This window comes from Sinocyclocheilus anshuiensis, unplaced genomic scaffold, assembly GCF_001515605.1.
Source record: "Sinocyclocheilus anshuiensis isolate Anshui unplaced genomic scaffold, SAMN03320099.WGS_v1.1 scaffold3785, whole genome shotgun sequence".
Taxonomy (NCBI): domain Eukaryota; kingdom Metazoa; phylum Chordata; class Actinopteri; order Cypriniformes; family Cyprinidae; genus Sinocyclocheilus; species Sinocyclocheilus anshuiensis.
Window position 1 is genome coordinate 39,774 of NW_015542954.1, and position 11,370 is coordinate 51,143.

Here is an 11,370-nt window from a genome sequence, read left to right on the forward strand (position 1 = left end):
GTGTGTGAGTGTGTGTGACGTTATTATTATCTTTGGGAAGCAAAGTATCATTTTACACACAGTATTTATGCACATCTTTCAAAAGATAAAAACAAACTGACTGTATTTTACTCATTATGGCATGTGTCACAGGGATGAGGTGTTTATGGAGGAAATGGACTCACAGGAGCTCCATTGGGGCCTGGTGGTCCTCGAGGACCCATCGGACCCTGAAGAACAAACAGAGTAAGAACAGCAATCAGTGAGTGTGTTCAGTCGTACAGTGTGAGGAGACACAGCGGCAGATGCTGTGCTGATGAGTTTCAGTGCGATCTGTGTGGAGTTTGGTGTTGATGGGAAACGTTAGGCAGCGGTGCTCTCAGGACATCAGAGCGACTCGCTGGAGCAGAAACACTCACTCACTCCACCTTCAAGAAATCAGCTTAAGTGCTTTGAACCCTTGTGACTTACCACCAATTAAATGTTTCAGAGCTTTTTCTCCAGTGGCATGAAGAAAAGTGACAATCAGAACAGAAGGATAATAATTAATCTGAGAAAAAAACATCAGCCATTTTCAGACAGGTAATAATCATAATGGTTCTGAATCGGGGGATTTTCCATAGCTTCTCTTATTGAGATGCCTTTGCATTTGAGTATATGTAACTAATAATATAATTTGACTTTTTACTTTTAAACTTAGCTGACATTACTAACAAAAATTCTGAGCAGCAACCGAAGAAAACATGGGATATTTAGGTAGCTTCTCCTGAAACCACAGAAAAATCTCCATCTACATGAACAGAAATGGGGCCGAGCTCCTGAATGACTGTCATTGTTTAAAGAGACGGATATATAAGTGAATGCAGTGGGAGTTTCCCGGAGCGATTAACACACTCTGTGTTCTGTACATCACATCACTGGGCGTCTGAATGCTGCGGTGTGACTGTGGCGCTTATGGAATCTCTTTATGTCAGTCAGGACAAACAGCAAAGTACACAAAAATATACTTTCAGATGTTTGCATGCTGAGAGAAAAAAACTAACATTTTGGGACCCATCTAGATTAGCCGAAGACCATCAAAATAATCTGCTTAAATTGTTTAATAGTTTATTTAGTAGTTGTTTTCTCAATTACTTTAATATTAAACCATTTTTAATGAGCCTGACTTCAGCCCTCACAGTCCTCATGTGACTGGTCCTGACAACAGTGTTTTAGTTCAAAACATACATTGATGTGAAACCACCACTGGTACTAGTTTTCTGGTTTTATCTGGTTGTCAGATGGGTGGGATTTTTTAATCCTTGTGCTGTGATGAAAATCCCCCTAATTTGGTGCCCCTGGTCAAAAAAGACCAGTCTTTTAAACATTGCTTGTAAATCTCTGATTATGCTAAATTATCCCAAATACTGCATTTAATCTTCTTATGGACTTGTTTACTTTCACTTAGCACAGGGTTTGTATTTCTCATTGATCTGACCTCATGATTTGAGTGATAAAAGCATTATTTGAGGATTATTTTGGCACTGTTCACTCACATACTCGTAAGTTCAGATCAGTAAGGCCTATGGTCAATCACTTCCAAAAACAAATACAAAACCTGTGCTAACTGAAAGAAAATAGCTTAATAAAAAGATTGAATCCAATATTTGGTAATAATATAGTGAAAAAATCACTATATTATCAGTATAACACAAAATGTAAAGGCGTTTTTGTAGGCCAGTCATTTTTGACCGGAAACACCAAGTTTAAAGGGGTCATATGATGCTTTTTTAAAGATCATTATTTTGTGTATTTGGTGTAACAGAATATGTACAGTCATTAGCAAATACTTAAACTAATAACAAATCATACTTGCAGTCGCTGATTCAGAAGCGCCGGATTGTCATAGCAAAGTCAGAATTACCTCTTCTCCTAGGTTCACGAAACGGTCGTTCATAAAATGCATTGCTGTTCTGTTGTAAGTAATCTTAAAGATTCCTAAATGCATTTACTTTCGGAAGGCCAAATAAAGTGCTTTTGCTTTCACCTAGAAACACACAGCGTCTCCCTGACATGCTGCTTCAACACTAACTGCGGTTACTGAAACCACGCCTTCTTTCTTTGCGTGAACATTTGGGCGCATTACGCAAATATTTCCACATAGTGAGGTAGATATGTGGGGGCGTGTTAGAACGAGCCGTTTTAGGGGGGCGTGGCAGAGTCTTAACTTTGATAAAGAATATCTCTTTGGTTTTGAGACTTTAGTCTTTGCAACTTCAGAGATCTTATCTATGCACAATCAGCTTGTAACACTCCAAAGGGAAAGGAAAACTTGAAATCGCATCATATGACCCCTTTAACAACATAAGGGGAAACACAAATATTTTACTAAAATTACCCTTTTTTTAAGTTTTAGTCCAATGCAATAAGATTACCCAGAATTTAATCCTCTTTGTGTCAAAATGACCAGAGCACAATATATTGTTGGACAGACAATGAAATAGAGGCGGAATCACAAGGGAGAGTGGTTGCAGGCTGGACTTGAACCTGCATCGCCAACATGAGCTGCTCATTTGCATAAAGTTGCTGCTTACAGTATGTCACCAAAAATCAGCTCTCGTAGAAAATAAGGTTGGCTTTTCACAGTGAATCATTGGCAGAGTGAACATATATTTAGGCTCAATGAGCCAATAGAGACAGTGCAGGTAGAGTGGGACGGAATCTCACAGAGTACTATAGTGTGGGGGGAAAAATAAAAATAAAAAATCCAATGCATTGAGGTGACCCCGACAGATCTGTGCATAAGTGTGAATGTAGCTGATTAGATCTATGATGTCTTCAATAATAATCAAGCTGACACTTTAATTTAGTGACCAATTCTCACTATTAACTAACTAATAACTACGACTAACTATGACCTCAATAAACTCCTAATTTGCTGTTTAGTAATAGTTAGTAAAGTAGTTGTTAAAGGCACAATATGTAAGATTTTTTTAATTAAAATATCAAAAAATCACTAGAAAAGTGTTATATATTTTGCTGACTTGTGTACTTACATTATCCCAAATGTTTCGAAGAATGTTTAAATCCAGAGAAATAAGCAATTTTAACTAGTGACACGGAGCGTGTCTATAGTGTCATTGTGTCGCCTGCTAATGACGTCATAACCCCTCGATTTCCGGTTTTGTTTTGTAGAAAACATGGAAACAGCAAAGACGCTTTAATATGTTGTGTTTTAACAGACCGGTGACGAGCGCACAGAGTAGCATTATAACAGAACTAAACGTATCTAGTATGATAAAACAGCAGTGGCGGCTCGTACATACGCACAACCAGAAGCAGCGGAAGCGCTCGACTGTGGCATAATAAAAGCTCCGCTGCTTTACCCCACATACACACGACCGGAAGCAGCGGAAGCGCTCGACTGTGGCATAATAAAAGCTCCGCTGCTTTACCCCACATACGCACGACCGGAAGCAGCGGAAGCGCTCGACTGTGGCATAATAAAAGCTCCGCTGCTTTACCCCACATACGCACGACCGGAAGCAGCGGAAGCGCTCGACTGTGGCATAATAAAAGCTCCGCTGCTTTCGAGCCGCGTGTCGCGCTCGTTCAGCGCCTCGTTTCGCTTCGACGGCTTTCAGCCTCACCCTGCTTCATTCTACTACGTTAATAAATCATTAGCTCATCCATGAACATGATTTCTGCCCGAGTCCCATCGGATTGCGTCGGCTGTAGGGATGAAGACCACAACTCCCATGATTCCACACTCAGTCACGCAGTCATCAAACTACGCCTTTGTCTCTTTGTTTATTTTGATACGCGCCCTCCAGCGGCGAAAATTACATATTGTGCCTTTAAGTTTAGGTAAGGGATCTAGAATATGGCCATGCAGAATAAAGCATTAATATGTTCTTTATATAAGTACTAATAACCAGCCAATATTCTAAATATCACTCACTGTTCTTGTCTGGAAACATTCAGATACTGAACACACTCTTAGATACTGATGCCACTTTTTGCTTATAATGGGTTTCATTGGCCTCATTTATTACTGACCAGTTAGATGAAAATGATTAGACTACACACCCAATTGTTTTAATTTATCATTAATTTGAAAGTATTTTCAAATGTACTTTTATACTTAAATTGCACAATAAACTGCAATTTAAATGAACAGTTTCTCATATTTTCTTCTCATCTTCGGTATCAAAAGTATTGCAACGGTAATGAGTACTGAAAGTTTACACTAACCCTTAGTGTGTACTGCTAAAACAAAATGAGAACAAGATGCATTAGAATCAGACTGTTACACTATGAACTGTAAATTAAGCAAAGCATGAGGTCAGCTCTATGCAGTACAATCTTAAATAGCAAAACAGCATGATTATCGAGCGATGCTCTTGCAAGCGGTCCGGTGAGACGCTCACCATTGGTCCTTGCATCACTCCCATCTGTGCTCCTCCAGCTTTGTCATCAAATCCACCAGCCATCTGAGCAGCAAAGTTCTGGAGAAGAGCAAAATGTTAAACGTAAACACAAGTCCACATATTCCTAAAATGCAGTCCACAGATGCACACATGTGGCTTGCTGTCTTTATTTATCATTAAGAGAGGCTGAAGGTGGAGGTGAAGTGTTTTGTGTGGAGCATCTGGGAGCCACAGATTGAAATGCACCGAGCTCTGCAGGTAAAGGACATGAGGCATCTCTGTCGCCCTCCGTCTGTGCTGAAACTATCAGCTGCCAGCGGATTTCACTGCATTTCAGCAGGTGAGTATCATCTGATTTGGGGTTTAGGTCGGAGACTGACTGTGTCTATAAATCTCACAAATACTCACCCCACCGAGGCCTGGAGGTCCGTTTGGCCCCGGCGGTCCAGGAGGCCCAGGGTTTCCAGGGGTCCCCGGCTCACCATCTCTGCCACGGGGCCCTGGACTTCCCTAAAGACAGAGACGGAGAAATGCAATGAATGACTAAAAAACAGAGTTCACCCACAGTGCAGTGTGTCTGTCACTGCCATACAGCTGCAGAGTAAAACTGCACACCCAGTGCTAAAACAACAATGAGAACGCAGCCGCAGCCCATTAGCTCAACAGACCGTCACTGGACGCCATTGTGTTGAGCTATTTTTAGGGCTGTAATAAAAGGTGATTTCAGGTAAAGTGGTCCACTTTTCAGCATATTTGCAAGTATGCAATATATTTAGACATTCAAATGGAAAAGCTCCATTTAGAGCTCAAAGTTAACTTATAGCAGGAGCATGGACTGTCTTCAACACAACAGAGACTGTGATCTTGAGACTAATTCATTTACATTTAGTCATTGAGCAGACGCTTTTATCCAAAGTGACTTAGAAATGAGGACAATGGAAGCAAACAAAATCAAATTTTAATTCATGAAAACAATAATAATAACAAATATGTTACTCTCTCTTATGAAATGTCTTCTAGTCTGTGTGCACTGCTCTGGTATTTGTCAGTCGAGAGAAAATCCCAAGAGCAGCCTGAATCTCAACAGAAGCCCACCTTCTCCCCCTGCTCTCCTCTGTCTCCTCGGGGCCCTTGTTCTCCTGGGGGTCCCTGTTTGGTGAAGGAGAGAAAGCAAACGCTGTGTGTCTCTGAGCATGCTGCAACACCACTGCTAAAGCAAACCCAGAGAATCAGAAGAACGCCAGAAGTATTCGTACCATAGGACCGGCTGGTCCCCTCGGTCCCACAACCTGTGGGAAAAATCAACAGAGCGTCACTTATACATTTTATAACCTAACCCTAACCCTACCCATATCAGAAAATTTTCTGCATTTTTGCAATTTAAAAAAAAAAACTGTTTACTTTATTTTTATACCAGTTTTACAAACAAGGGCATCTCCATAGACAATTTGTACAAAATTCCAGAATATGGTTAAGTAGGTACACACACACATCAATGATAAAAGTCTGAAGCTTACATCTGTTATGTCTCCTGGTTCCCCCTTTTGTCCCTGTTGCACAATGGAGAAATAATGTATTAGGCACATTAGAGAAAATATTCTTTCTTAAAAACGCAAGAAATGATGTGCTGTCACACCTTCAACGGCATTATTCAGATTAAACTTGAAAACACAAGAGTACACAGACAGCGTGGCTTAAGAGATTGATTTCTACACATGCACTAACATTTCAGACCAAACACAGCATCTCTAGACAGGAAGAACCTGAGACTTAATCTTAACCTACAACACTTTCAAACAGACATTAAACACAGACTCACCTTAGCACCTGGCAAGCCTGTTATTATCACGCGTGAAAGATAAAAAACAGTGTTAGAAGAGCATCACATAAAAGCAAACCTAAGCTCCGCTTTGTTGGCAGAGCAAACATTACTTGACAGGTCATATCTACTGCATTGATTTCAGATTCCAGTGTTGAAGACGTTTACCTGCAGCACACTGTCAGAGCTTCAGCTGTGACCGCTGCATGCATTCAGACACTTTATAATGATTATGAATTTCTTGAATTAAACCTGCTCATTTCGATGTTTCCCACAGATATCATATGCGGTGAGACTTCTGTCCACTACCTGAGACGGATCTCTGTTTACCAGTGACTTACACGTTCAGACATGTGCACCAATCTATGGCTTTTTAGCAAGAATGATTGCTTCCGCAAATTACTGTGTAATGAGTTAGTGAGAACTGATTAAAGCGAGTCACTCAGGGTGCTTTTGAAACTGTTTACATGATTTGTGGACTGTTCTATTGTTTGCATTTCAGCTGTTATGAATCTGACACAAACCAAGACCAAAACATCACATGTACTATTTAGTTTTACTTAACAGTAAAAGACTATGTTCAATTCTTTGGGCCGTTAATGATTAGTTTGAAGCTTAGCTTTGTCCATTTTGTGACATTACGATGTAACGCTCATGAATGTCATTAAGGTTACCTGTATTCCTGCTTTAAGAATCACTGGCTAAACAAAAAGATTTGATTAACCCGAAGCGTTCGTCTGCATGGCACATGAATGTAAGGAAAGCTCAGCAGAGGAGCTGCTAAATAAATCAGGGCTGTTCAATCCTGACTCCTGCAGAGTTTAGCTCCAACACACCGGCCTGGAAGTTTCTAGAATCTGAAGTACTTGATTAGTTGGCTCAGGTGTGTTTAATTAGGGCCGGAGCTAAACTCTGGCCCTCCAGGAACTCCTAACAGCGGTTAATGTGTCAGCGTAAATGTACTGTTCTTTTGGTGGCCCGTTGTCGTTCACCCTCATACATGTCATAATAGATCTAAAATATGTCAGAGCTGTATATTCTGACTAGTCAGGGCTGGAATAACACATGGACTGCTATCTCAGCCGAAAGGGACAAAACCCCAGCAGCAGGGGGCCTTTAAACAGGTCATAATATCAGGTTTGACATTATAAATCTGGCATTACAATGCTTGAGAGTTAGAGACATAATTAGAAAAGATCACAGTTTACCCATACATGAGCTGAGGGCAAGCTACAACCTGCCACCAGCGTGACAGACAGAGATCGCTGTGCCGTTCACATCTGACCGCAAACACTGGGAAACTCTGAGAAACTCTGAGGCAGGGCTTTGATCTGAAGCAGATGTCAGCGGCGGGAGGCTGATGCTTATTCACATCACCAGATTGAGTATTCAGAGACGAGATCAGAGCTGCGCTTTCTCACATGCAGCAGTGCTCTCCATGATCTCCATAAGCTATGATGCATTTGAAGCACAGCCCAGTGGCCAGTCGCAGAAAATGCTTAGACTAGTCTCACAAGTTAGTCACCTATTTTTTTCCCTTCTAAACTGTTCATAACTTTTTAAAGTCTTGGATTGGTCTAATTTGAATCCAGAAAATAAGACTCATTAACTACACAGCAAAAAATAAAAAATAAAATAAATAAATAAATCTGTGAAATTTAAAGTAAAGGTTACAATTTTGGATTTGTCTGTCATAAGCACAAATAGAAAACACCATGGTAACACACATGACATTAAAACAATGTAATAAACATTAATAACATTAGATGTAACACAAAACCCTAATGTGCATAACTGATCAGAAAAAAAAAGAAGATAAAACATAATTATTTCAGTGAAATACCATCTAATGTGAACTGTCACGCAGGGAATTCTCGTAATGTCAATTAATGGTTTTCCCTTATAGAACGACTTTGAAAAACTGTAAATCTAACAGAATTCTACTGTAAAATGACATTAAATGTAAGGTTAGATTACAGTCACTATTACAGTTATTCGCTGTAATAACCAATTATAATTGTATTATTATAGTCTTTTACCATTATATTCACAGCTATTTTTCACACAGTCTTAACGTAGAGGCTACGCTCACGCAACTGGCCCCAGGTCTGTCTGCTAACATGACTAAAGGCAGATGCAGTCAAATACAGACTTGTTTGGTTGTTTCCTTTCTTTGTAAAGAAATGAGGAACTTTTGTAAAGGTGACCAAGAGAAATCACTCGAAATATAAAGCTCCTTCCATGACTTTAAGTCAGAGATGAAACTCTATACCATGTCTGTTGAAGTGGAGCTCTCTCTAAATGACTCCCATATGTGTCCATCACACTCCTGCCGCCACTGATATCCACTCCAGACAAAGCCAATGCTGCGTCTCACTAGGGTTAGTCTTTTCTCATTTCAAATTGTTTGTCAGTTTGTTTTGGGTTCATTTTTTAAAAAGGCATCCATAAATTGTTAAGGTGCTTTTTAAAAAAAACAAACAAGCCCAAAACCATCAAACAAATATGAATACAACTGTAATTTATTTATAAAAGTGAGAGATAAATAAATTACGACCAGGGGAGGAAGGCTGGTCAGCGGCACAGACTGGACAGCACTCCCCAAACGGGATCTCGGGTTTGGGACAGTCTTTCAGCTCCTCGCAGATGATGTCGTCGCACAGGACCGCGCCGGTGTCACAAACACAGATGCGACACGGCTCTGGTTTCCACACGTCCTTGTCCCTATAGAACTGTCCGTCCTGCGTGCAGCTGCCTGGATCTTCTGTGAGGAGCGTGAGCAGAGGAAGAGGAGAAGGAGGAGGAAGAGGAGGAGTAGGAGGAGGAGGAAGAGGAAGAGGAGGAAGAAGAGGAGGAGGAGGAAGAGGTGGAAGAGGAGGAGGAGGAGGAAGAAGAGGAGTAGGAGGACGAGGAAGAGGAGGAAGAAGAGGAGGAGGAAGAAGAGGAGGTGGAACAAAATGGGAAGCAAGGGAGAGCCTCATCCAGACAGAAGGAAGATGATGAGGAAGATTCTGGACGGAGGAAGACCAGACAGAGCGGTGGACAATGGAACCAAGATGACAGCGAAAGTGAGGAAGATGAGGAGGAGGACGAGTCTGTGAGAAGGAAGAGCAAGCGGACAAATCGCAAAGATTATCGGGAGCAGGACAGCGGAGGAGGAAGAGGAGGAGGATGAAGAGGCGGAAGAGGAGGAGGAAGAAGAGGAGGAGGAAGAGGCGGAAGAGGAGGAGGAGGAGGAAGAAGCAGGAGGTGGCTGGGTGAGTGAGTGGAGAGTTAAAGCACAACGCTTCAAACCATAGAAGCTTCACGATTAGTGGAACATGACTCGGGTAAATCGTATTAGTGAAATGCATACAGTAGAAAGCATTAAAAGGTGCATCGTTTTTTATTTTCAGTGCACAGGAACCTCCTGATCAGTGCTTTTGTCTTTGCTATCAACCTGTAACCGCATTGTCACACTCATTCTAAAACACACCACAAGATGGCAGCATAAAACTGATATCAATTAATCCAGCTAATTAACAATCATTTACAAGTGCAGTTCAAATCTCGGGACACTGGCCTGATTTACTGCCCTCAGATTGTTTAAAACACACAGCCTGCTCCGATTGCTGATACCACACGCCGAAAAGCAGTCTGTTCAGTTTAATATCTTCTGAATCCGTTTAAACACACAGCACATTATATACTCAAATGACTTTTCTTTCAGTCAGTAGCAGCTCACTGGAGCTCATGAATTCACAGGCAGTTTTAGAAAATGGGGCAGTGCAGAGAGATTGAGGGTAATCAAATAAGCACTGTGTTTGTTTACCTCACAGGCCTGTTTATTTTCCCCCATATGGCGATGAATGTCGCCTTTCTGAAAAGTAAAGCCTGAGCAATTCACAAGCTTTTGGCTAATCTAAACACAGGGCTCAGGAAGTGTGTGTCTGTATGCTGCCAGTTCAAACACGCGCACACACACACACACACACACACACACGCGCGCGCGCGCTCCGGGCCTTCGTCGCAGAAGTCTTCATCAGCCTTCCTTCCATTCTGGTTCTAGATCTGCTGCTCTAATGAGCTACAGGAACGCAACCATGAGCTCTTTCTCTTTTTTGAAGTGGTAAATGGAGGAGAACTCCAAATTGGACACAGGTGGTTTCGGATTGTGTCTTTCCTTTCTCTCTTTTAAACTTCTGTGTAGGTTAATGTATGCAAGCTAGGACGTCCATAGGCCAGTGCGGACGCCTCTGCAGCTGTAAAATGATGCCGTGACTGATGGGTTAACAAATGGCCTGTGAGCTGCAATCCGTGACCCTACGGGAGCTCTAAGGAAACACTCATACGCCTCTCTGCTACAATAACCCAATTGTTAGCTTTTGCTCAGTTTCTTTTCAGTCTCCCCCTCTCTCTCTCTCCTGCCTGATTGCTTCTTTTCAAATTTATTTTTACTGCCATTTTTAAAAATCGCTGTGAAATATCTTCTAACTTGTATACTGGTGAGCTTATTACTTCTACATTTCCAAAATACCGTCAAAGGAATGTGGCTCGCTGAATTATAATAGCTGCCTCTGTCCTTTTCATGTTTTTCCAATAGCTTTTCTCCAGACAGTCTTTCCTGCTTTCCCCGGACTATCGTAGCCCCTGGGTAATTTAGAAAACAGATGGAAGCACTTTAACTGTATGGAACAGTAACTCTGGCGGAGGCCCACCGCTTCAACTACTGATACACCTCTGGACCTTTCACAATCAGTCAGCGCTCTGGATGAGCCCAATAGAAAAGCAGTGCTTTCTGATTCCCTCCAGCTCAAAACTCTCATAATTCGAAGGCGTTTGGAGCATCTGCCGTTGGAGCAAGCCTGGATTTGCCCCTGACAGCAGAGGAATGCACTCTTTTACATGCCTGACCAGCTGAGCCTCCAGGCCAAGCCAGCAATCAATCAATAAAACAATGCTAAAATAAAACAATCAGAGTCAAAAAATAAATCAGCGCTCTGTGTGTGCGTGCGTGCGTGCGTGCGTGCGTGTGTGTGCGCATGAGTGTGCGAGTGAGTGTGTGTGTGTGTGTGTGTGTGTGTGTGTGTGTGTGCGTGCGAGCGAGTGAGTGTGTCTGTGCGTGTGTGTGCGTGCGTGTGTGTGTGTGTGTGTGTGTGAGTGTGTGCGCGCGCGGGTGTGCGA

The 11,370-nt window shown here is 41.9% G+C and overlaps 1 protein-coding gene across 1 annotated transcript in view; it reads right to left on the reverse strand.

Moving 5' to 3' along the window:
* Positions 1-11,370, reverse strand: part of LOC107694705 (collagen alpha-1(II) chain) — a 51,360-nt gene that overhangs the window by 34,675 nt on the left and 5,315 nt on the right. Inside the window, exons 2-9 of the mRNA XM_016494399.1 lie at positions 8,765-8,971; positions 6,208-6,224; positions 5,906-5,938; positions 5,645-5,677; positions 5,484-5,537; positions 4,797-4,898; positions 4,389-4,466; positions 165-209 (exon numbers count right to left, since the gene is read on the reverse strand). Coding sequence (XP_016349885.1) covers positions 165-209; positions 4,389-4,466; positions 4,797-4,898; positions 5,484-5,537; positions 5,645-5,677; positions 5,906-5,938; positions 6,208-6,224; positions 8,765-8,971 — 569 coding nt within the window. The remainder of the gene's footprint in view (positions 1-164; positions 210-4,388; positions 4,467-4,796; positions 4,899-5,483; positions 5,538-5,644; positions 5,678-5,905; positions 5,939-6,207; positions 6,225-8,764; positions 8,972-11,370) is intronic.